General features: G+C 36.4%; 2 protein-coding genes across 2 annotated transcripts; both read right to left on the bottom strand.

Moving 5' to 3' along the window:
- Positions 1-4,289: 4,289 nt before the first annotated feature.
- LOC118741937 lies at positions 4,290-5,048 on the bottom strand. Its single transcript, XM_036473907.1, has one exon. It carries the CDS (start codon positions 5,046-5,048, stop codon positions 4,290-4,292), a length of 759 nt encoding a protein of 252 aa, XP_036329800.1.
- A 12,021-nt stretch (positions 5,049-17,069) lies between these two features.
- On the bottom strand, positions 17,070-26,209 carry LOC118740793 (protein peste-like). Its single transcript, XM_036472483.1, has 6 exons — positions 26,093-26,209; positions 25,580-25,885; positions 22,840-23,055; positions 22,458-22,761; positions 17,999-18,275; positions 17,070-17,923 (listed from the first exon to the last, which is right to left on the bottom strand). The coding sequence occupies exons 1-6, from the start codon at positions 26,207-26,209 to the stop codon at positions 17,572-17,574; spliced, it is 1,572 nt and encodes a 523-aa protein (XP_036328376.1). The 3' UTR covers positions 17,070-17,571.
- Positions 26,210-26,591: the final 382 nt, after the last annotated feature.

The following is a 26,591-nucleotide window of genomic DNA, read 5'->3' as shown; positions in this document are numbered from 1 at the left end:
TTTTTTTTTAAATTTAATTTGGTTTCTTTTTTAGCTTAATTTTTTCTAATTGTTAACTTTTCTTGTTTAAAAAAAAAAAAATTTTTTTTTTTATTTTACATTTAGTTTTTAGAAACTTATTTCTTTTTTCTACTTATTTCTTTTTATACCCGAGCGCACTTGTGCACAAGGGTATATTAATTTTGTTCACATAATATAGATAGATATAGACAAATGCATACATAAATGCTCAGAATGAATAGAGAAGTCGATTAAGCCATGTCTGTCTGTCCGTCCGTCCGTGTACACGATAACTCGAGCAAAAATTGAGATATCTCAACGAAATTTGGTATGTAGGTTTCCATTTATCCAAGGCTGGTATTGAAAATGGGCGAAATCGGACTGTAACCACGCCCACTTCCCATATAACGGTAATTTTCAGAAATACGAAAACTGCGATATTTTAGTAACTACTGAAGATAATTCACTCAAATTGACATTTACAATAGGTTAGGTTAGGTTAGGTTACGCTGGCCGGCTGATGCGCCTTACATAGACTCGTTGGTCCTTTGTAGTGCCAGATGGAGGTCCGTTTTACTGCGATCTAAAGTTGTCGTCGTATAGGACGTCAACGCTTTTTGCGAAGTTCAAGAGTGCCTTAATATCCAGTTTTGAAACCTCCTCTAGTCCTTTGAACTGCGAAGCTCCGAGATATCTAAGACGATTTCTAGCTAAGGCCGGACAGAAACAGAGAAGGTGTTCTAACGTCTCACTCATGCCTTCCTCCCTGCACTTCCTGCATGCGTCACTGTTACTAATGCCCATTCTGCTTGCGTGGGATGCCAGTAGGTTGTGGCCCGTCATTAGGCCGACAACTGTCCTGCAATCCCTACGTGACCGTGTAAGCAAGAAATGGGTGTTTCCTTTGCTGCTATTGCACATGATCTTGGTGGTTTTGCATGTCGCTAATGCGTTCCATCTCCCCCTGATACGGCACCCAGCTCTTTCGGAAATTTCATTATAGATCGTTTTTAGCGACTTTTCTATTTCCCGTACTGGTTCGCTAGCAAGACGGATGGCACTTTTGGCAATCTCATCAGCTATTTCGTTGCCTAAAATGCCCTAGTGGCCTGGAACCCAGTATATATGCAGCCGTTTACTCTCGGCCGCCCTGTCTACTGCTTCCCTGCTTCTAAGGACATTTTCTGACGCAATACGATGTGAAATTATGGCCTTAATCGCCGCCTGGCTATCGACATATATATTGATATTTTTTATATAGCTTTCCCTACAGCGAAGACTTCCGCCTGGAAAATACTGCAGTACTCTGGAAGCTTGAACGGTTGCCTGAGGTCTAGCTCGGCGCAATAGACTCCGGCGCCCACTCCATCAGCCATTTTTGATCCATCCGTGTACATGTTATACAACAGCCTTTCAAGTGCCGCCGTTGGAGTGGTCCTTAGCGATCCTGTTATGCACAGTGCAGCGAGCCGCTGTAATCGCTCCAATGGTTTTCTATACGAAATTTTGTTTGCAGCGATCCACCATACCAGAGCGCCGTAGAGCAATATCGGCTTAACTACCGCTGTGTAACACCAATGCATGAGGCCAGGGGATAGGCCCCATGTGGTACCCAGCATCCTTTTACATGCGTAAAGGGCACCACTGGCCTTTTTCACCCTTTCCTCCACATTCAGCTTCCACATCAGTTTGCTGTCCAAAATTACCCCCAGGTACTTGGTGTGATCCTTGATTGATAGCTCCTCCCCGTTGAGCCTCGGGGGTTTCCACGCGGGGATTTTGTACCTTCTTGTGAACAGTACCGCATCCGTTTTGTCAGCATTTACTTCTAAGTTGACTGTTGTCGCCCATCGATGTACGACCCTTAGAGCGCTTTCCATTACGTTACTGATGGTGTCTAGGAATTTCCCCGTAACAACTATAGCTATGTCGTCCGCATAGGCAATTAGTCTGGGTGCTTTCCCTTCGAATTTTCCCAGAAGCTCGTTCGCTACGAGTAGCCACAGGAGTGGTGACAGAACACCACCCTGAGGACTTCCTCTATGCGCTAGTCTGAGCAACCTGCCTTCGTTCCACTCCGCCTTAATTTTCCTGCAGCTCAGCAGGCTTTTTATCCATAGTAGGATGGCAGACTCTACCTGGGCTGCTTCTAGGCTTTCCATTATTGCCTCATAGGAGACATTATTAAATGCCCCACTTATGTCCAGAAAGACCCCTAGGGCATATTCTTTATGCTCCAGAGCTTTTTCTATTACCGCGGTTAGTGAGTGAAGTGCAGTCTCAGTGGATCCACCCTTCATGTAGGCATGCTGCGCCTTTGATATGCTGGCCGACGGCAGCTTATCCCTAATGTAGGCGTCCAGAATCTTCTCGAGCGTCTTTAGAAGGAATGAGGTTAGACTAATTGGTCTGTATTCTTTCGAATAGAGGGGATTTCCCTTGCCCGTCTTCGGTATGAATACGACCCTCGCCTCTCTCCAAAGGACAGGCACATAGTTTAGTCTTAAACATCCCTCGTATATTATCGAAGCCATCGATTGCCCACCGTATTTTTTCTTCCGTTATGATGTCCGGGGGGACATTTTCCACGCTAACTCCCAGAAGTTGCAGATCTATGCTGTCTGTACACCCCGGAAAGTGTGTGTTGACTAGGTCTTCCAGTGAGCCCTCACTGCTTCCAGTCCATTCTCCACATTTTTTACGTAGTAACCTTGGAGTAGTCGGGTTCTTGGATAGCAATTTCCTTAGCCTGGCTACCTCGGTTGTTTTTTCTAATTCGCCGCAGAAGCTCTTCCACGACTCCCGCTTGCATTTACGAATCTCTTTCTTGTATTCCTTAAGTACTTCCTTGTATTCCATTCAGCAGAACTCGTCATCGGCTACCTTGGCCAGTTTGAAGAGTTCCCTAACATTTTTTCTGAGTGCTCCGAGCCCCCTGTTCCACCAAGGTGGCTTTGAACCTCGCTTGGCATGTAGCGGAGGGCATGCGATGCGATAAGCTTTATTTAGAGTGTTGGTAAGTGAGACTACCAGTTTCTCCAATTCAGAGTGGGAGTCACTTACCCTCTACTTGGTTAAATTCTTCCTCACTACCCTTTCATACAATTCCCAGTTTGTATTCCTGTGATTTCTGAAGGTTTCGCTTTTTGTACGGGCTGAGAATTTTACCTGAAATCCTACATACCTATGGTCAGAGAACGAGGGTGTACTAAGCACCTCCCAATTCTGTACTCCGATTCCCGCACTAGTGTGGAGTGTTATGTCAAGGACGTTCTTCGAGGTAGGGCCAATATAAGTTGGTTCCTCACCCTGGTTAGCTATATCTAAATTACTTATTAATATAAAGTTTAGTAAAGACTCACCCCTTTCGTTGGTATCTCCACTCCCCCATACCGTGTTGTGCGCATTGGCATCCGCGCCTATGATGAGTGGGCGTTTCGCCTCCGGAGCTCGTTTGGTGGCGCCTCCTCGTCGTGAGGCATGTAACAAGATGCAAGGAGTATTGTGTCATCCTTGCCATCCTTCACAGCTACCACCGTCATCTGAAGAGAAATTAAGATCAATATAAGAGTGTATACTTTTCTTTACCAGTATAGCTGTTCTTACCCTGTTTGTTGCACTCGGGATGTGCGTATAGTATGTTTGCGACTTTAGTCCAGATACCACGTTTCCCGACGCTATCCATGGCTCCTGGACTAACGCCGCATCGTAGCCGATCCTCTCTATATTGAGGAGGAGCTCGGTAGAGGCGACCTTGCTTTTATGCAGATTTGCCTGAAGAACCTTCACTGCAAGGATCAGGATTCTTTTTGGGGTTGGGTGGAATCTCCGGATCACCATTCTCGGTCTCCTGGAGCTTCAAGGTGGCCTCCAGGATCTCTCCCAGATCCTTCTCGACCTCTCGCTCCTCCACTGTGTTAACATTGTTATCGGCCAGGCTTCGCTTCTTCAGGCGAAGGTATACGCTACCTATGCCCCACGCCATCTCCCCGAACCTAGCGTACAGTACGTCTTCGGCCGGCTTGTTTATTTGGAGGATGTACTTTTAGCTGCCATCCTCCTTACAGGAGTTGGTGACCTTTAACACCCTCCCTCTCGACGGCACGTCTGGGTTCTGTCTCTGCAGAAGCCGCAGCGCATTCTCCGGGTTTACCGTGCGGGGTATGAGCACCTTCGCTTTCGGTATGGACGGTATGCAGCTGCGGTCCACAACCTCCAAGACGGCGCCCTCCCACAGGCCTTGAAGCGTCGCAACAGCTTCCGTTACCCATAGTAGAGAGGGATCGTCCTTACATCTTATTATTTTCACCCCATTTAGCCACCCCCGCACCATCGAAAGTTGGCATGGTCGTGGTGGGGTCCCCATCCATTTTTGCGACGAGGGCATCCAGCAGCTTATGTTCTGCTGCTCCCCAGCGCTCCTGAGAGATTTGTCCCAGCGGATTGCTCCGGTCTATGAGTGCCACGATAAGGTGTCTTCTGGCTATCTCACTGGCCATTGCCGCCGCTCTCGATGTTGTCGGTTTCTCTAGATCGAGCCTGACGTTTGGCTTTGCAGCGTCATCTCTGCGCCTCGATTTTTTGGCTGGCCTTGCTGTCTCGCTTTCAGCAGACCGCTGCCTTTTAGCCGCGATTCCTTCCTCTATCCGGTTTGCGAATCCCGGATCCGTGGCAGTTTGCGAATCCCGGATACGTGGCCTTGCCGCGTAGTACGCCCGGCCTTCCTCCATTTTCTCTTTAGCCCAAGCCAACCTTTCCTCCTCTTCCTTCGTCCGGTTGGACTCGCAGCTAAGTCTCTCGTGGACTTTGACCGCCGCCTTGTATATGGCTTTAGCCTTCAACCCCTCCTTACTGGGTTTTACCCTAGGCCTTTTCTTTGATGCCGAACAAGCACCTTTGGTATCCCCCGGAGAGCGTTGCAAGGCCTCCTCTTCTAGTGTGTTAACGCTCTCACCGCTTTCGAGGTCCGAGTCTTCGTGGACTATGGCACCCCTGCGCTGTAGCGTCGCTTTGGCGGTAACACTACAACCGCTGTGAACCGCTCCCATCACAGCGGAGGTGTGGCCGCTGGCGACACAGCAAGTAGACTCGCTGTGCCCGCCGACGTTTGGGCTGATATCCCAGCCCGCTCTTCTTCCTTTCTAGCCTCCATGGTGAGTTTTTATGTCAGGGAACCTCTACGGATGGATACGGATGGATACGTATTCCTGCCTTCGCTAGACGCCGCCTGCTCCCACCGCCAAGACCCGCTCTAGGTACTAGCCTAGGTGCTAAGCCATCGCGGTGACAGCAGCGACGCCCATTGCCCAGTCGGCACCCGCGGGGAGAATTTAGCTAAGAGGATTTTTGCCGACCGACATTTACAATAACTTTCAGACGAAAAATAAGAATATTATAAATTTTTGGAAAATGGGCGTAGCCACGCCCACTTATGGTTACATGTGTATATCTTGGTAAACGCTCCACCAATTTCTTCCAAACTTGGCACAGTTGTTGGCCTTGGTACAGCATACTAAATGGCCGAAAATTTAAAAAATCGGACAATAACCACGCCCACATCCCGTATAACAGTAATTTAGAGAAATACAAAATCTTCGATAAAGCAGTAAATATCGAAGCTTATTTATTCAAAATTGATGCTTGCAACAATTCTTAACCAAGAAATATGTTTATGATAAAATTTTGGAAAATGGGCGCGGCACCGCCCACTTATGATCACATATATGTATCTCGGTAACCGGACTACCAATTTGTACCAAACTCGGTATGGTTATTGTGCTTGCCACGTGAAAGCAAAACATTGAAAATTATTGAAATCGGACTAAAATTATGACCGCTTTTCATATAACGGTAAATTTCAGAAATGCTTGAAACTTCAATATTTCGAAATTTAAGGACGCTAATTTACTCAAAATTGATACACCCCGGCTTACCATGTAGCGGTAGCTTTCGAAAAGATGAAAATCATATTATTAATACTTGCGCCGGGTATTTAATGTTCGACTCTGCCCGAACTTAGACTTTCTTACTTGTTTCTACTTGTTTCCTTTCTAATGTTTTAAGAAGAAGAATATGCATATGTATATCTTTTAATGTATTTTTTTATTTCTCTTATTTTATTATTTTTTTTTTTTCTTTTTTAATAAAATTCTCTTTTAATTTTTAGATTTTTAGGCGCTTTTTTCATAATTTTTTTCTCATTTACTGTTTTTTCAGACTTTATAAGTTTAAAAACATTTTCATACAAACATATATCGTCACTAGACACGAATAAAGGCGCGAGCTCAAAAGTTGACGGGGAAAAAAGACGCATAAAAAAAACTTTAGCAGCAAAGACTCTTAGCATACTTCGCCGAAGTTTTTCATAAGGATATTTTTTCGCAAAATTTTTTTACGCGCCTTTTTTCGCCGTCAAAACACTAGCGCGCCTTTACATACCTATATATATTTTTTTAAACTTCGTATAAATTTATGAACTAAAATGTTTTATTTTCAATTGAATTTTCTCCAACTTTTTAAATTTTTTTTAGAAGGAAAATTATTTTTTGTTGGTTCAAGTCTTAGTGAACTCGGTGAAGAAGTCTGATGACGAGATGTGGTGATATCCGTAGTAGCAACTATAACTCTACTCTGTGTATATTATTGTGGTTTTTCCACAAAGTTTTACATTAGAAACGGCCTCAACCTCAATAATATTGTTGAAGTTATATTAACATTATTTATAACCAGGAATTGCTTCGCGACGGCTGATAAGAACTTTTGCGTTGACTACTGCAAAAATAGTATTGAAAAGCAAAAACGGCCTGTAAAGTTAAAATCATCAGTTTAGGTTGAACCGAATGAGGAGCAGAACCTTCCGTACTCATAAGCCATATGTATATGTAGTAATCTCTTTCGATGCTATGAGATTTTATTTCCAACTGTGAGAAAGAAATTGCAAGGTTTACCAAGCGTGCATAACCTTCTTATAAAATCTTGCTGTTCCACAGGACGAAAGAGTTTTCCCGTTCAAACGGGCACATTGATATTCTTACCGTGTTCTTCCTAATTCATCTAACCTTTTCTTGATGCACCCCATAACCCGTTGATGTGCCTAGGACATCTGGGGCGCCTCTTTGTTTGGATACTTAACCCCATCCTTCATAAAGTCATTAAAAAAGTAAATTCGTAATGGGTATCTAAAGGCCTGGACTCCAGCGCCATCTATGTTTTGGGGAAATTTTTTGCATACGCAGTACTGCCCGTTTAATACCCGTTAATCCAGGTCGTACCATAAAGAGGGATTCTCTAAATATCTCAACTCTAGCGCCATCTGTCGTAAACTCATTTCTATGCACTTACCATAGATATTCACACCTAATTTCCAAGTAATGTGACTTACGGTTAAGAAGTTATAGCTGATTAAAAATTTCACGCCTATGGAATGTGCCATGTCCCCTGTCAGAGCGCATTTGTTATACCCTATATTATGTCCGAGGTTAATGTCTAGCCACCAGTCAAAGCCCCATGAAAATCCATGCACTAGTTTCGGAGATTAGTGAGTTCAAACAGACCGACACGACTTTTTGAAGTGAAAATTCTTTAGCGGCGGTTGGTTGGTTGGGAATAAATTGGCAAATTCAACGTAAATTGCACACGGAAATGGTGTAACGGAAATGGTTGGGATGGAAGCAAGTGCTTCTTGAGTGTACATATGTTACTAATTTAACAAAAACTTGCTAATAAAAGGTAAAAGAATAACGCTTAGAAAAAGACGAATACAAGAATGAAAGTAAAGGAGAGTACGTACATACATAGATAAAGAAAAGGATAAAGGCAAAGGTAAAAATAAAGACAAAAACAAAGATGCCTAAAGATAAAGGCAAAAATGAAGACCAAGGTAAATTTAAACACTTTGCTTATATATATAAGGGCAAAGGTGAAGGGGAATATGTAGATTAAAAAAATGTTAAACATAAAAGAAAAGACAAAGAGGAGGATGAGGATACCGATAAAAGTAAAGATGAAGATAGAGGAAGAAAGATTAAAATAAAGGTAATTATAGAGACTCAATCTGGGAACTATTTTGGAATTTTAGAGATTTTCGGGATTCTTGGGACTTATCGATATAATAATCGATATTTTTATCGGTTTTGTTATCGATATTGTTATCGACTTTGTTACCGATTATTTATCGACTTTGTTATCGATTATTTATCGATTTTGTTATCGATATTTTTATTGATTTTCTAATAGATTTTTGTTATCGATTATTAATCGATTTTGTTTTCGATATTTTTATCGATTTTGTTATTGATATTTTATTCGATTTTCTAATCGATTTTGCTATTAATGTTATTATCGATTTCACTATCGAAATCTTTATCGAGTTTTTCATCGATTTTGCTATCGAGTTTGTCATCAGATAGATTTTTGTTATCGATTATTTGTCGATTTGGTTATCGATACTTTTATCGACTTTGTCATCGATATTTTTACCGATATTTTTATCGATTTTCTAATCGATGCTTTTATCGATTTTGTTATCGATTCTTTATCGATTTTGTTATCGATATTTTTACCGATTTTGTTGTTGGTATTTTTATCGATTTTGTTATCGATATTTTGTTATCGATATTCGAATATCTATGTAGAAAAAAGACAAAAAATATAACTTTAAGCAAAAGCAGATGTATGCACTATGTATGTACATACATATGTATGTATGTATATTGGTTATGAGGCAAAATAGATATGTAACGTAAGTTTCACTTCTACATTGTGGCCCAGGCGCACTTATTTTTTTTATTATAGTATAGATAGATTGCGAATTTTTGGGTTTTTCGAGTTATACAGCTTTTCTAAAGAGCTAAATTTCTAAATTTTGGTCGTGAATGGGTTAATCTAGGTTAGCTCCTTTACGCTATTATTAAAGTTTTTCTTTTAAATAGTGTGGTTTTGAAGCCCTATTAAATTTCGCACAGAAAATGTGTCATGATGAAAACGTTATTTTGTCACCCATTGTACATGTTTTAAATGAACTAATGTTGTTGTTCTTTAGCGGCGTCAGTAAGAAATAAACAAGTTCAATAATATGACGCTTCCAATGTATGCATTAGGGATGTTTTGAATGTCATATTTTTTACATTCGCGAATGCTAATGCGAATGCAAATTTTCGGAATGCGAATGTGCGAATGCGAATGGGAATGCGAATGTTAGGAATAACATTAAAAAAGCTATAATCAACTTAAGTCATCGTTTTTATTACTTAAAAAATTTGAAAATTATTAGATCATTGAACGAGTGCTTAACCTATACATACGGTGACCATCCGTCCTGTATTATACGGGACAGTCCTCTTTTTTCGTCCTTAGTCCAGGTAATTTATTTATTTCATACGGGACGCCAAATGTTCTGTATTTCTTCTAATGTCCGGTATTTTTCCCGTGCTCGGTATTTTGGCGCCTTTGCGTTAATATTACATGTCTATGAACTAGTTTTTATTTTTATGTCTAGACGCTTGCGATTCGAATCATGGAGCACATACATATGTAGGTGGTTTCTGAAGTTATAATTTTGCAGGAAAAAAATGGTATTTGTGAGTAAGAATCGAAAATAGACGTTCAAATACTCTAGCTTTTGTGGGAAAAATTAGCAAAGTTAATCTTAGTCCCGCATTCGGCTGCCATAATTATGGTCACTGTACCTATACAGTGTTTTAATCTAGTAGTCAAAGTTCAAAATGGGCATATTATAGTTCAAAAAAAGTATTTCGGTGCCTTTTCTCCCATGAGGCCATTTCTTATAGGCTGCACTGAACAATTGTTCACTTGGAACGCAGGTAGGTGGAGCGCTCAAATATTTCCGGGCCAGATCTGTCAATTTGTCATATTTTAGTTTAGTTTTCTACCAATCGAGAAGATTTTCACCGAAATGAGCTCGTTTTTCTTTAAGATATGCCTTCAATTGAGCTTTAACTTCACATATTTTAATGTCTCCAGATTTTACATCCGAGCTTTCGCTTTCGCTGGAGGAATCTAAAATTATTTCTAGGTTGCCTATAAGACTTTTAGCAGTACTGGTTGACCTATCAGTGTTGCTTGACATACTACTTAACCGTTTAGCGCCTGAAGCTAAAAGCCGGTTATTGTCCGCACCCTGGTCAGACAGACTTAGAGCCATTTCAACAATACTGAGTGGACTCTCGCCCATGTACTCATTCGCATTCGCAAAACGTTCGTATCATTTGATGCGAATGCGAATGTCGAATGCGAATGTGTAAAATGATGCGAATCATTCGCATATAGAATGCGAATGCAAATATTCGCAACATCCCTGGTATGTATAATTGGTTGAGTTTACACTCGCTAAAAGTATACAATTTAAATAAGTTAACACCTGCATTACTTTAGCAACAAAACGACCATTACTGCAGCGCATACATAAATTACTTAAGTAGTATTAGTATTTTTGCAATTATTATTCTATTAGCTGCTTTCCGACTTTATTTGTTTGAGATAAGACTCCTCGCTTAACAGTTTGATCTACTCGTAACCAAAAATTTCCACCTTATTTTAAATAGTTAAGCCAGCTGGTTAAATTTAGCTCGAATGGTTTTAGTTAAGTTTCTTTATTTTTATGTTTTAGGTACTAATCGCAAAGCAATTTATAGACTTTTGGCCTTATTCATAAAAAATAAAGTAGGTTTAAAGAGCTTTATAAAATGACGTTTTCATACATTTTTCAGTTTATAAACCTTTTTTAAAGCTACTTTATTTTTTATGAATAAGGCCATTTATCTTTCATTATCAATTGGTGGAGAAACTTGGGGAATTTTTTTTTTGTTTGACTTCTCATTTTACATAAGTGACTCAAGGTCAGTTTAATACATAGTAACTAAACGATTTTAATTGCATTACTATTGCATAATCTTTATCCTTAAAAGTAGGAAATTGTAGTTAATATCTTACTTTATTTTATTGGCTTTGCTTTTTCCTGCTTCTTAGTAGCCATACGTGAGTACGCCACCTTTTTGTGTATTTCTGCTTTCGTGGATTCGCCCCTTTTTCCACAAAATCACAGGCGGCCAAAACATTTTTTTCCTCCTCGCACTAATTTTTTAATTACACTTTTCTTTACCAAAACATCACGCAATTTGGATATGCAATTCACTTAATTTCCATTTAATTATTATTTTCTTTTTTTTTCGCAAAATATTTTCTATAATTTAGATGCGGAAGCAAAGCGAAATTCTTTTGCTTTCTTTCTTCTCCTCACTATTTGTCGTAAAATATACACTTTGGCATTCACTTTCGCCACCACTGTACGGAACGTCACGCTAAGCGCTTTGCTACGTAAACGCAAGCGTATTTTCCCACATGCTTATTTTATATGCCGTACACAGACAATTTGTGATTCGTACTGCCTCCAACGGCCGACACTCTATGCAGCTAGGTCGAGGAGCTGCGGTACAGCACTGTTAGGCGCGGTCCGTCCGTCCGTCCAATCTCGTTTTTTTGCGTTTATAGTTTCTCCACCTTGTGGTTGTTGTTTTTTGAGCAAGCGCGTTGCGACGTTATTCCTACGCTCGCGACTGTAGTATTTCGACTATTTTATTATTAACAATTTTTGTATTTTATATTTAAGGCAGAGTAAGCAGACAAATACTCTTAACACACTCGATCAATCGCGTTGAGTAGCGCCATTGGTGAGCACTAAAGAGTCAAGAGCGGATACTCGAAGATTACTTGGTTGCTTGTGCTGGTGCCGCACCACCGGTTTGACTTCTGTATGGGCGCAAATGTCTGCTGATATATATACATACATATGTACTTACATATAGTGTCGTTCAAAATAATAGCAGCAAAATTCAAAATGATATTGCCGGCAACTTATCTTTATTTATTATTTTTAATAATTTCTATTTAAATTATTGGCCGATCTATATCAGATACCACATAAATAAAAGTTTCAAAGCTTATACAAGTTTCAAAAAAATTAATCAAACTTAAAAAAGTTGTCATCAAAATCTTAAACTTTTTAATCAGAAACTTTAGAAAATTTTCGGATATGCAGTTTTGTAGCCCATTGAATTTTAGTGTAATAAAGTGCAAATTTCAAGTCGCTACAAGTTACCGTTTATTTTTTTAATTTTTTTTTTCGTGGAGGCTGTTGCGCATTTTCTTCCATATAAAAGTAAGTTTTGTTCATGCATTTCATTTTGAATTTTGCTGCTATTATTTTGAACGCCACTATATATTTATATATATATATATATTTATACATATAAATCTTTCTCCAGTGCTGGCTGCTCAGTCTTCACTTCATTGCGCTTCATTTAGATTTTTTTTTCAGCTGGAATGCCGCTTTTTGCGCTCAAAACTTGCCTGGCATGAGTTTGCTGGCAAATCATGCTTTTAATTAGCAAATCGTTAAATTAAAATGGTTTAAAGAATATCTTAACATTCGTCTCTCAACATCTTTTATATCTACCTAGCAGCTGAAATTCTCATTTTACGCTAGCCGAGCAGCTGTTCTACTGGATTCCTAGCATACCATAGCATCATACTGGTTCTATCTCTTTACCTTCAGTGATTCCAAATCTAGTATGTAAATCCATACCTGGCTCAAAAGAATAAGCATTTTTTTCAGAAAAGTATCTCTCGACTATCTATTCTCTTAAAAACTACACACCCCCGACTTTTTTGCTTGATTTTTCATTAGTTCCTTTCTTTTTGACGTGCTGTTTAATTCTCATTTTTCACCCTCTGTTTTCCTCTCCTGTTTTACATACAAATATATGTATATGTATGACCTAGTCATCTACGTTTTTGGCTATTTGCCCCATTTAACAAAAGAAGGAAAATCAAGTTGACTAGACCCACCTTGGCAGGGGCAGAAATTGAGTTCTGAGAAGAGGCGAATTAGGGGTAACTCTGGACAAAAGGCTCAATTGGCCTGCTTGAGCACTCTACGGCTGCCCAATACGATCAGCAAGAAAAATGGAGATCTGCGGGGTCATTTGGAGCTACTCAAGCCAATTCTGCATAATCCCGCTATCAAGCTTACGAACATCATGCTACCGAAGTTATCCTTCTACAAACCCTACATGGTCAGAATTCCTGGAAGTATGATATACCGACGGATCGAAGATGGACGACGGGAATACGGATCAGGCGTACTAGGACTAAGATTCCAGAAAAGTCTGTGCACTTACCCAACCATATTTCAGAATGACAATTGAATGACAAATGGGGCCAACATAAGTATTAAATATTTTTGTACTTAGGCAGCGTTAAAGGTCTTGAGACTCTTTTAAAACGGTATTAAGGCTTGTGGACAGCTGTAAAACTCTTTTAAACCATCTGGGAGCCCACAATGGCTTAACGGTGTGGTGAGTTCCGGGACATGAAGCGTTTGAAAAGCGTGAAGCCCAAACGCGCTTTCATGGTACCAAGCCTTTCTGAGGTACATCTAAAGAATACACTACAGAACTACTTAGGAGCTGTAGTATCTCAGATTGGTGCCCACTGGCGGAAGTCAAAGGGAATGGGACAATCGAAGATATTCATAACTCCTTCCAGGAGGAACTCCGAAAGACTCCTTGAATTTCGCCTTGAGGGTCACATAACTCTTACTGGCTACCTGAAAGAACACTGCAAGTTAAGGTACCATTTTGAATAAAATTGGGCTTCCTGTAGTGATGGACTGCAGGTTTTGTGGGCTGGTAGTAGAAAGCCCAAAGCAAATTCTATGTGACTGCCCATATATCATGAATGGCAGACTGATACACCTTGGGGAAAGGTTGTCTTTTCCATCCAAAATATGGGACATGGCACCCTCTAATTCAATTACGCTTCATTGTTTCCAACCTTACCTATTTTTCCATCTTGCAAACTAAGTAAACATTTAGGTTTCAAGTCAAAATGAGGATAAGTTGAATACTTCACGTTTACTTTGAAAACATAGCATTCTCCACCGAAACGGCATTTTACAGAAAAAGGTGTGTTTCTTAACTTGTTCTTGGACCTGATTAACTATCTAGAGTTAGATAGATTTGATAAAAGATGTGCACTGCGCTCTTGGGCCGATTCCGTGCTCAGAGCTTATCATAACCCCTCGTCCAGACCTATTACTCTAGTGAAACCACGCAGTTTTGAGGCCTGCAGCGAGTGAATTTGCGTAACGTCTGGCCACAAACCTACCAGATGTGTTGGTTATGAGGTTATACTAGTATTGGGAGGGAGTAAGAACACAAAAATAGTTTTAAAGCGCAACGAAACACGCCGGGTATTTGCTACTTACTACTATATCGTCACCCTTATGCCAGAAGCATGAATGTGCAAATTTATCAGTTTTGAGTTATTGGGTTGATTTGATTAACCTTTGGATGTTCTATGTTAAGCTAAATCCCAGAATACCATGTGTACACGGAAACCACATATTTTACAATTTCAATTGCATAAATGTAGAGTTAAATCACGTACATAAAATCCTTCAAACTTGATTTCCCGAAATTTTCATTTTTACACATTCGTGTTTCTGGAATACGGGCGACGATATCAATTTTTTTATTGTAACCAGCGTATAAACTCTGGAAACTAATTAGTGCGCTATCTAATTTTATTTCTGTTTGCACCGCCTGACGTCGAAACCATAAATTAAGCTTGTTAAACTCGTGACGTCTTGTTTGAAGATGAAGTCAACAGGTGTTAGTTTATGCTCGTTGGGCAATTGAAAATTGCAGCCCTCTCTCGGCAAACAAAAATTACGCTCTGCAAATCTCTCATCATGCCCGTTCTTATATGTATATGACGCGGAAACGTGAATGATGTCGGCCAAAGATAAGATGGCTTTGGAAGCTTTTGAGAGAACAATTATACATCTAAGGTCTATGGCCCCCTTTTCGCGTGAGCGATGTATACCGAAGAAATTGGAATGAGGAACAGTGAGGGTTTTATAATGTCATGGACATATATGAAAACGCCTCGTTGAAAATACCCTTCGATGAGGCATCCATGCGGAGACAACGAAAGCAAGAGGGCTCCAAAATAAAATGGAAAATGCAGGGGAAGAAGAGCCTATCTGCAATTGGGTTGAATAACTGGCGTAGCTTCGGAAAGGTAAATGTAATTTGCTAATATTTTTCGTATCCTTCTTAAACGATAGTCAGTTGTATTGCCAAATGAGAGGAAAAAAATTTTAGTTTTTAAAAATGATTGTTGAAAGCTTCAGCAAAAGATATCTACTTACGAGTACAATAAAGATGTATTGAAGTATAGGGAACCCTGATTAAATATTAATTAATATTATTATTATTATATTACATTTGTGTTTGTACATATCGTCACCTGAAATGCAAAAAGACGTAACAAACATTGTCGCTGAAATACAAAAAGTCGCAACTAATAAAAAATTCTAAATTCAGTTTTTGATTGATATGATGGATTTCATCGAATTACAACTCCCAAATCATTTTATGAAAAACTTAAAAAAGAAAGTTACGATGTTGATAAGTCTTTTTGCATTTCAGGTGACGATATATACATATGTATGTTTTTCTGAAAGTTAAGTCATAGTCAACCATCTATAAAAACCAAGCAATAACAACTTAGTTGTCATTTAAGTGTACATACATATGTCATAGACTTTAGCCGCAACTTTTTTAGAGGTGGAATGGGAAACAAATTTGAAAACTAGCGGCAATGACTAAACATTATTTGCATAACAAACATCCATAATAGCACGGAAGCCCTAATGCGTAGCGCAAATGCGCTAGATAGTTCGCGTTGTCATATGTTCATATGTATGTATTGTATTCGAGTTATTCTTTCTATATAACATCCTACTTCCTACTAATGTAAATGTAATGTAAATGTGAAAGTTCGGATGTATGAGGGAAATTTGAAAAGACAGTCACTTTTTGCATTTCGCGCCATCCATTAATAGCCTAGTGAAAAATTTTGAGCAAGCTGCGTCACCGCTATTAAAGTCAGACAACCTCGTGAATTTTAACGAAAACGGAAAAAGTGATTTTTGTGCGCTGATTAAGCATAATTTTTTCGCGTTAAAAATCCACTACCGAAACCAAGAAAAGGCTTGATAAATATTATAGGGGTTCTGCACCATAAATTTGAATGGTTAAAAAGTGGTTTGCTAAGTTCCGTTATGGTCGTACCAGCACAAGTGACTCCGAACCTTCAGGTCACCCAAAAAGAAGTCGCCACGCCAGAAATCGTCGATAAAATCCATGGAATTATATTGTACGAAGAAAGAAAAATGATAGCGTGTGAGGTTGCTGAGGCTATAGGCATCTCAACTGAGTAGGTACTCGCATTTTAATTGAATATTAGGATATGAAAAAGTTATACTCGCCATGGGTGCGGGGCATACTCACTCACGACCATAAACGTAACCGTGTAACCGCTTCAACGATCACTGGCGAATATTAATCACAGATTTTGAACACATTTGGCCAAGAAAAAGTGTTGTTCCATCAAGACACTATAGAAAAATCCATCAATTAGGCTACGAACTCCTTCCCCATCCACCATATTCATCAGTTTTGGCCCCCAGAAAAATCTTTTATTTAGAGGGAATTAAAAAATTGGAAAACCTGGACTAAACGTAATGTATCGATCCGAAAACATATCTTTTATTAAAAAAAATCACTGACTTTTCAAATTGCCCGCGTATGTTTGTTATGCTTTCACGTGAAAGCTACTGGATGGAAAATGTTTGAAAGAATTAGGTATGAAGCATTTGGCCGCGATGTGTTGAAAAACGAACACCTGAGCTCTTTGATACTCAACAATCGTGCAGATTTAAAACATTTTAAAAAGGATATGAAAACAGTACAATGGACGGCGTGTAGTCTGAGTGCTATTTTTTGCACTGGTTCCGACTAAAAAAAAAAAAAAAAAAAAAAAAAAAACAAAAATCATATGACAATTTCCAAGGAAATCTTTTAGTGAAGACAATTTGATTTAAATTATTTTGTATTTTTTTTAATTCATGGTATTTTGAAATAGAAAACATATTTTACATTTTAAGTAGTATAAAAATAACAATAAAATTTAACAAATTGCATATTGGAAGTTCTATACATTTCATTATATGTATAACTATAAAACGACCATATAAAATTATGGAATCAATAATTTTTTGCTTACCGCTTAAAAATATTCCAAAACAAAATTTATTAGCAACGATAAGGATATGTATGTATTTGATATATAATATTTTTTTAAATGTTTTGTGAGTAAAAACGTTGTGTGTGCAATAAAAATGTGTGCGAAAATGTGAGTATTCACTAATGAATGTGTAAAATTGCTTTCTGCTTGTAACAAGTACCAAAAAAAACAACCAAACACCTATGTAAACAAATTTTTACATTTTACATACATATATGTAGAATCTAAATTAATAATTGGCCATTACTAAAACTAAAACTACAATAATCTCTTTCCACACTATCTATGTACTCGCTTACAACTATTAAGGAACTATCTAAAATTTAAAGCTAATCACGTTGAACTCGTAGCCGATTGCATTGAACTGCGATCGGTGGAGCTCGTACTCGCGCCCGTACTCTATACCGACAGCGTAGTATCGGCCCGCTCTAGAATTTTGGACGTATCTGCCACCAGCAGTGGTGAGACTTCCGGCTGCAACGAAATGGTTTTGCCCACCACCCGATGTGGTGTGCCATTATCTAAATTATTGATTTTTATTTGTTGTATCAGGCGATTCTGCAAATGCCGTTTAATCGGATACCAAGCCAACAATGCCACGCCCACTAATGCGCAAATGGCACCAAAGACTTGACTAAATAGGATGAGTCGCGGCAAGAGTTGGAATTCGTTAGCCAACTCTGATGAAATGCGTGTCTTTGCTTCGAACCAAAAGAGCGGAAAGAAGACGCGACGTTTGTTGCGGAACATGCTGTGTGCGAGTATGTGGCGAAATTGAGAGCATTATTTAAAAAATAAAGTTTTATGAAAAAGTTGTGACGCTTACCTAAAATCCGATATGGGTTCGACTAGAATATTGGATTGCAGACGCGCTGTCATCTCTAACATTAACCCCGTTCTCGGCTCCAACACCAAATAGAGTTCATGCTTCTGTTTCTCAGGTTTCAAACCATCAACTTCGGTGAGATAATAAGGATCCGCGTCATGAAAGTGTGGATACGAAAGAAATATCGGCGAGCCATACCAGCAGGATGAGATGTTGATTAAACCCGATGGCACGCATTGGCCATTGCAATGGCAAACATTTTCGGGATATAACGTGCCTGAAATTAAAAGATATATTAATATTAGATTTAAAGTGGGAAGTATGAAATATACATTTCGCTAGCTTATAGTGAAAAGTTGCTAAGTCCACTTTTTATGAAAACTCATATTTTGATATAGGAGGCTAAAGAAATTGAATACGCATCGTTTCGAAAATTATAAAGGTACTTGTTTTATTTTTTCCTCTTCATAAGCAATAAAAGGAAAATTTGCTAAGTCCAAAAGAAGCACCGCAAATCCGATAAGGCCAAAATAATACGACTTCTTTTCATAAATATCGAAACCTTCTGATTCTTATGGAGTTTTGCTTTGCTTTAAACGCGCAATATGTTTGATTCAAAGTCTTGCGAGATAGTTAAAGAAAATGGCTATAGGAAGATTTTTTCCTCTCCTGTAAAATTTTTAAAATGGGACTTAGCAACTTTTCTTTCTATGCTAGCGATATGTATATGGGTGGTTCCATGAAAATGTCAACCAGGACTGAAAAAATAAAAACAACTGAAAAGGGTTTTTAAGACGAATTAATAAGAGAAAAATACTCGAATTCTTATATTATAGAAGTATTTCAGCCATGATAAAAACACAGCAAGGTATAACCGTTCTCTCAATTTGTCGGCCATGATTTTTTTTTGAAGTTTGCCAACATTTTAAAATCATATAAAAGTGAAAATAAAAAATTGAAATTGTTCGAAATTGTTGTTGCTTGAGATTGAAAATGAAATTGTGTGTTGAGTTTGTGAGTAAATTTAAAAATTAAATTGTTTGGAAACGTCAAGAATTTTAAAAGTGCCTCTCAGCGGTTCTACCTTACTATATTTTTATCATGATTTCAGCTTATTGGAATTTTCAAACTCAAAAATGGAAGAGTAAAACTGAATGTCTCTTCGACTCAGTTTTCTCTAATGAAATGAACTATTTTCTCTTTCCTATTAACTAAATTAAGAGATCTGAAACATTACAATTACATCTTAAAATCAAATTTGCAATAACAACTAACTATAAAAATGAGAAAAAGGAGAAGTTAGAGCTCGAATAACGGTAATTTTTTGATTTGCTTCTGATAGTATTCTAATGTCGCGTACGTTATGCAAAAACATTGTTTGTCTATTTCATTTGTATATTGGCAGTCGCAGGTAATGCAGATTACAATTCTTAAGCGAGAATTCTTCTAGTTAAAGATATACAGTAAAATTTTCTTTCCAACCGAAGTAAAAATATATTTTATTACCCTTTAAAGTTTGTCGCATACGTTATTGTAAGTACAAAAATTTGAATCAAATACATCAAAACCAATGTTAATTGCGAATTTTCCATTTAAATTACTTAAAATAATTGTAAAACAATGGAACGGTGGCGAGAAGAGTTCTCAATAAATACATTTTATTATTTACGAAAAAAAATTGTCGCGTACATTATGTCGCGTACGTTATTGTTTTTTTTTTAATATAAAACTAGCCAGAGATGATTTCTCTTAAAATATGAAAGGATTGTAAAGGTACATTATTTAGCTTAGTTTAGGAATTTTTAAAGAAAAGAAAAACTCCCATGATTCGCAGACTTTCGCATATATGCGTGTTTCCATGAAAATGTAAACCGAAAATGCAAGAAAATGAATTCAAACGGCTTTATAACTTTAAATTTCGTATTCAGATGGCGGAAAAAGGTTTCGAAAACGCGAAACGGTGGAGAGAACTGAAAAAATTTAATTTAGTATGTGTTACTAGTAAAAATATTGTATGGGGGAAAAATCTGTCGCGTACGTTATGTCGCGTACGTTATTATAATTTTTTTTTAATAAAAACTAACCAGAGATAATTTCTATCAAAAAATGGAAGGATTGTAAAAGTACATTATTTAGCGTAGTTTAGGAATTTTTAAAGAAAAGAAAAACTCTCATGATTCGCAGACTTTCGCATATATGTATATGTGCCTTAAAACCACTTCTTTTTTTGTCGCGTACGTTATCACCTGTTTTTGAACGGATATTTTTCACACAAAAGTTTCGAGGCTGCTTATTTTTTTCTCAAACATAGTACCCTTTGGTTGCAACATAACCCTAATCTTTTTTTTTCTGTAACTTCTATTTTTGATAGATTTACGTTACTCTATAAGCGTACGAATGTCGCGTACGGCTATATGGAAACACCCATATGTATGCACATTTAAATAGCCAATTAGAATTAAAAATTAAAAAAGATTAAATTAAGAAAATAGAAAACTTAAATTAAAAAACAAAAAATGATCAAAGTAAGTTTGTATTAATTAAATGAGATTAAAAGTTAAAAGAGAATTGTATTGAAAATAAAATATATAAATTAAAGAAATTAAAAAAATTTGTCTAAAAATTTTAATAAAGTAGAAAAAATATATTTTTTCTTTTTAAACAATAGAAACTAAAAATTAAAATAAAATTAAAAATAAAAAAAGAAAAAATTACCAAAGTAATTTTTTATTAACTAAACGAAATCAAAATAAAACATTTTTTCTTTTTAAAACAATAAAGTCTAAGAGAACTAAATTGAAAAAAAAAATTTAAAAAAAGAAAAATGAATTTAACAAGGGATGACGGAAAAACTAATGGTGATTTCGTTTTTTCCCAAAATGATATGCAAAATGTGTTTGATGTTACACTCAACCCTGTAAAAAGGCAAGTTTTTTGCCTTCTAGTCCTTGTCTAGCTCACGCATTTCATAATAGGCATAGAATGTGTGCTTTTTGCCTTGCAAGAGTGTAACATTTTAAGAAACGAACACAAAATTTTCTCACCCTTTACATTTAATTTAGAATCGAACATGAAAAGAGAAAGGCGCAATGAAAAGGCAACATTTTTTGATAGAAACGAAATCACCATAACTGAAATTAAAAAAAAAATCTTTTTAGAATGGCATGCCAGTGCTTTTCGCCATGGAAGGTGACAAGGGAGTTTTTTGCTTCTAAGACTTTCGTGGCAGAATAAATGACAAATGACAAAATAAACAAACAGGGCAATTCTGGCTAAGATAGTAAAAAGTCTTTCGCCCAGCAGTCGCAATGGCCGAGGAATTTTTTGCTTTATTTCAATAAATGTTTTTTTTTTTAATTCGTTTTAGGCTTTAGATTTTTTGTTTTAAAAAGAAAAATATATTTTTTTATTTAATTTAATTTCCTTCTTTCTAATCTTTTCTTTTTTTAATTAAATTTTTTTCTTAATTAATTTAATTTTCTTGTAACTTTTTTATGTTATTCTTAAAAAAAATATATTTTTAATTTCATGTAAATTTTGGAAATTTATGTTATATTTTGTTTTTTAAATTAAATGTTTATTTTTTGTAGGTTGCATATAATTTTTAATTTTTATTTTTAAAATAAGAAAACTATTTTTTTAAATTTAATTTAAATTTCAGAAACCAATTTTATTTAGTTTTCCTTTTTTTACATTTAATTCGGGTTTCTTTTTTTTTTAATTTATTTTTAATTTTTTTTTTTTTCGAAATAGAAAAAAATGTTTTTAAATGAATTAAATTTTTAGCCTTTTTTATTATTTTAATTTTATTTTTTGTCTTCCTCTAATTAAAATTTTATATTTTGTAGTTTAAGAAAGAAAAAAATATATTTTTTAATTTCATTTATTTTTAAAAAATATTTTTTTTTTTTGTTTTGCTTATTATCATTTAATTTTTTTCTTGTTTTATATTAATTTCCTTTAATTTATTAGTTTTAATTGTCTGAAAAATATATATTTTTTTTTAATTTAATTTAATTTTTATAAAATTTTTTGCTAAAAGGTCAACAGCATAACGCTAAGACCTCCTCGTTAGCAGGTCTTTCAGTTAGTCTTTCCAAAAACATTAAAGAGCTTTCAAGATAGTTGCCAGAATTGACAGTTGTCTTACGAAAGACTTTTGGCTTTGCGTGGCTGAAAGACAGTTCCCAGAATCGCCCTGTAAATCCTTCAAACTATCTTGCCTATCGTCTTTCAATTGTCTTACAAAATACTTTCAACTTACAAAGTAATTTCAATTTTCTTACTCAATATGCGCCTTTCAAATAGAAGTTGAGATTTTTTAACATTTTTTAACTTTGTTAATTATGTAGTCTATAGTCATTACTTTTCTATAATACATTCATACATTCAAAATCTTTTCAAGCAATTAACATGTTCCCGTATCCAAATCACATATAGACCATTTCACTTTACTCACCATTGTCTACCATCCGCTTGCCGCCCTCATAGCGAAATCCTTTCACACCCTCCACCACCGCGGGCTGCACATAATCCATTGCAACCGTTCGACAGACATCCGACAAAAAGAAATTTACTGGCTTTTCTGGTTGTAAGTAGAGTGACTGAAATTCGCCTGGCGAGCCATAGACTTTACCACATTCAGGCGCATACTCCCGTGTTGTTTCACGATAGTTCCACGTATGGATTTGTCCAAATTTTCGTATATCATCAGCGCCAGTGTAAATGTTGTAAGTGCCAGTTACATCAGCACTTAGATTACGCTGAAGAGTAATTAAAATTTAGAAAATTTTTCAATTAGTTTGTGTTAAGTTTTTGGCTGACCCTTAAAGGACACCTACCGGGTAACAATAGCCAAATTTATCGAATGGCACCTTCACATCTATCAACGATGAAGGCAGATAGTTGGCCACATTCAAAAGTACATCCTCATAGCCACCAAAGAGCAACTCATCCACTGATTTCTTGATTGTTATGTCATCGTGGTAGACCTTCAAAGCAATATCGATTACACGGCGACGCAAAGAGCTCCAGCGCTTGGCTTTAGATGATAGGGACTGGAATATTAATGAGAAAAAAATATATTAAATACACAAATGAAATAAAATGCGAAAAACAGCGAATAAATAAAGCTTTATTTCGAAAATATGCGTGAAAAGTGCTGCCAGCTGTTTAAAAATGAAATTAAATGTAATCAATAAGTTAAATGAAATACATATAACGATTTGAATGTTATACGAATGAGATTTATAAATGGCTATTTTCGAAAACTATTTTAAAAAGGGTTGCCACCTATTTAAGTATTTAAACTAAATTTGGACTAAAAGCTCAACGAAATTTTTCAACTTTGATGGCAAACGAACAAGATTTAAAAAATATTTATATATACTCATTTTTAAAGGGGGCGGCTACCTGTTTAAAAGTCGAATTCAATTTAGTAAGTTTAATGAAATATGTATTAATATATGAGGGCCAAGAAAGAGGCTTAAGAAAGCTTTATTGCGATTGTAGTTTTGAATGTAGAAAGTACTTATTTTCAAAAAATTGTACTTTGGGATGTCCGGGTTATGCGATCTGAGTTACAAACTAAGCCTTACTAAAAAACATATACTGGGGTTGCCAGCTAAAAAAAAATCGCACAAATTGTTAAACTTTTAGGAGCTGGGCAACGTGCGCAGGATTTTCGCTGCTGTTTTATAGAAATGGCTGCTTCCTCCAGTACACTGAAAAAAAAAACTGTTGCGTTCTTTTCTTATGTATTACATCGTGCGACAGTAATTTTTCACACAAAAAATTTTATATATTCGCGAAACCATGGGCCATATATAGTAAAACTACATTTTTATTTGTTCTCTCTGACGTCGGAATTTTTTTTATTTTAACTTTGAAATTTGAAAAATATAATTAATTAAATAAATTTAAAAAAATAGCACAATAGAGAAAAACAGTATGATTATAACATTAAAGAGAAAATTCTGTAGAATTAAGGCCGATTAAATTTTTTGGTGCATGCGAATATCCTTGCGTCATTGAATACCCTTAAAATTTATATTATTTTCAAAAAAAGTATATATGTTAAGGACTAAAACGCACTCGACCACATCCTCGAATTTCGTCCTTCTATTTTAATTCTTAAAAAAAAATAAACTAATTGAAAGGACTTTTTCAATACTTATTCCTCCTTGTGAACCAAAAAATGTTAATGGTTTTTAATTCTACAAAATTCTTAAAAAAAATCCTGTCGTCAAAGAGAAAACTAACAAGTAAGAGAGTCTAAGTTCGGGTGGAGCCGAACATTAAATACCCGGCGCAAGTATTAAATATATGTTTTTTCACCTTTCCGAAAGCTACCGCTAGATGGTAAGCCGGGGTGTACCAATTGCAATTTCAAGCATTTCTGAAATTTACCGTTATATGAAAAGCGGCCGTAATTTTACTCCGATTTCAATAATTTTCAATGTTTTGCTTTTATGTGGCAAGCACAATAAAAGTACCGAGTTTGGTACAAATTGGTAGAACGGTTACCGATATACATATAAGTGATCATAAGTGGGCGGTGCCACGCCCATTTTCCAAAATTTTACCATAAACGTATTTCTTGATAAAGAATTGTTGCAAGCATCAATTTAGAATAAATTAGCCTTAATATTTACTGATTTATCGAAGATTTTGTATTTCTCTAAATTACCGTTATATGGGATGTGGGCGTGGTTATTGTCCGATTTTTTTAAATTTTCGGCCATTTAGTACGCTGTACCAAGGCCCAACAACTGTGCCAAGTTTGGAAAAAATTGGTGCAGCGGTTACCAAGATACGCAAATGTAACCATAAATAGGCGTGGCTACGCCCATTTTCCAAAAATTTATAATATTCTTATTTTTCGTCTGAAAATTATTGTAAATATCAATTTTGAGTGAATTATCTTCAGTAGTTACTAAAATATCGCAGTTTTCGTATTTCTGGAAATTACCGTTATATGGGAAGTGGGCGTGGTTACAGTCCGATTTCGCCCATTTTCAATACCAACCTACCTTGGATTAACGGAAACCTACATACCAAATTTCGTTGAGATACCTCAATTTTTGCTCGAGTTATCGTGTACTCGGACGGACGGACAGATGGACAGACGGACGGACAGACAGACATGGCTTAATCGATTTCTCTATTCATTCTGAGCATTTATGTATACATTTGTCTATATCTATCTCGATTCGTTTTGGCTGTTACAAACAACCGTTATGTGAACAAAATTAATATACCCCTGTGCACAAGTGCGCTCGGGTATAAAAACGCAGTTTACTATATTTGGCGCATAGTTTCGTGAGCATATTGATTGCGTTATGTATTTCGAAATTTTTTTGTTTTTTTCGGACGGTGTTATCAGTAGATTTGGTGTATTGGGTAAAGTTTCTATGATTTTCTTAACAGCAAAGTGAAAATTCTACCATACGTATGATACTGTACATACATACATACATTTTGGTGTACCCGTGCGAGTTTCTGTAAATTTTTTAAGTGAGAGTATTGGAGTATGCGATAAACTTTTCTGGTAGGGAAGTTTTTTTATCTGATTTGACTTACCACTGCTAGCGAATTAACGGTAACAATTTCATCGTCCAATCGTCCTTTGCTACCCTCGGCATCAAAATAGTATTTGCTTTGCTTCTTATAGGTCATTGAAGCATTTTTGGGTTGCCATTTAATATCAACTTTATTTGGCACTTCCGTAAACCGATATGGACCCAATTCTTCGAATTTAGGTTTTATGTCGAGATTTTGAAAATCTTCCGGATTGGTCCAATTGAATATGTAAAAGTTTAATGTCAACTTCAATGGCGGCGTTCTCCAAAGGTCGAAAATTTTCGAATTAGGGCGTAGAATCATCTCCTACAAAATAAAATGGTTAAACAAAATTAGAAAAAACGAATTATAGTCTTAGGTTAGGGTTATGGAAAAGTTGGTTTTCGAAACAGAGGCGAAATCTGAATAGCAAAACTTGAAGAGTTTTTATTTAGTTTCTCCGATTCCGAATTATAAAGTTAATAATGGAATGCGAATTTGAATGAACAAAATTTAAATTTCTTCAATTCTCACCTGTTCCATTAATTGGTTGAAAATTGCCTCACTAAATAATCCATGTAGAAGACCCAGTAAAATTAGGCAACAGCCAACAATATTGAAAATGTAGCGGCGAATCTCTCCCGGCAGCATTGCTACGGCAAACTTCGCCGAAACTGTAATATTAAAGAAATAAATTAAAATAACCGAAATTGTCTTCTCATTCTTCTTATCTATACGTATAATCAAATTGTGGCACTTAAAATATAGAAGAAAATAAATTTGAGAGTTGCCACCTCTTTGAAAATTGCAGTTTAAGTAAATTGTTAAGGTAATGTAAATATTGCTATATGGCTGTAAAACGAAAGAGGTTTAAGAAGGTTATGAGCCGGATAAATGTTTGTGCAAGGTTGCCACGTGTTGAAAATTTTTTTATTCGATTTAATTGATAAGATAAATTAAACATTGCAATATGTGTTTCAAACTAAAGAGGTTTAGAAAATATTTTTTAGGAGTGTAGCCACCTATTTGAAAA

The sequence above is a fragment of the Rhagoletis pomonella genome, unplaced genomic scaffold (assembly GCF_013731165.1).
Source record: "Rhagoletis pomonella isolate Grant_MI unplaced genomic scaffold, Rhpom_1.0 Rhpom_scaffold_00006, whole genome shotgun sequence".
NCBI classification, from domain to species: domain Eukaryota; kingdom Metazoa; phylum Arthropoda; class Insecta; order Diptera; family Tephritidae; genus Rhagoletis; species Rhagoletis pomonella.
This window is presented reverse-complemented; position numbering and strand designations above follow the sequence as displayed.

Bases quoted from the DNA above. Each gene is read 5' to 3' on its own strand.
- LOC118741937 (XM_036473907.1), bottom strand. From the start codon at position 5,048: ATGGGAGCGGTTCACAGCGGTTGTAGTGTTACCGCCAAAGCGACGCTA.
- LOC118740793 (XM_036472483.1), bottom strand. From the start codon at position 26,209: ATGCTGCCGGGAGAGATTCGCCGCTACATTTTCAATATTGTTGGCTGT. The intron at 25,886-26,092 runs GTGAGAATTGAA...TTTATTTTGTAG, and splicing joins TCAACCAATTAATGGAACAG to GAGATGATTCTACGCCCTAA. The intron at 17,924-17,998 runs GTAAGCGTCACA...ACTCGCACACAG, and splicing joins GAACCCATATCGGATTTTAG to CATGTTCCGCAACAAACGTC.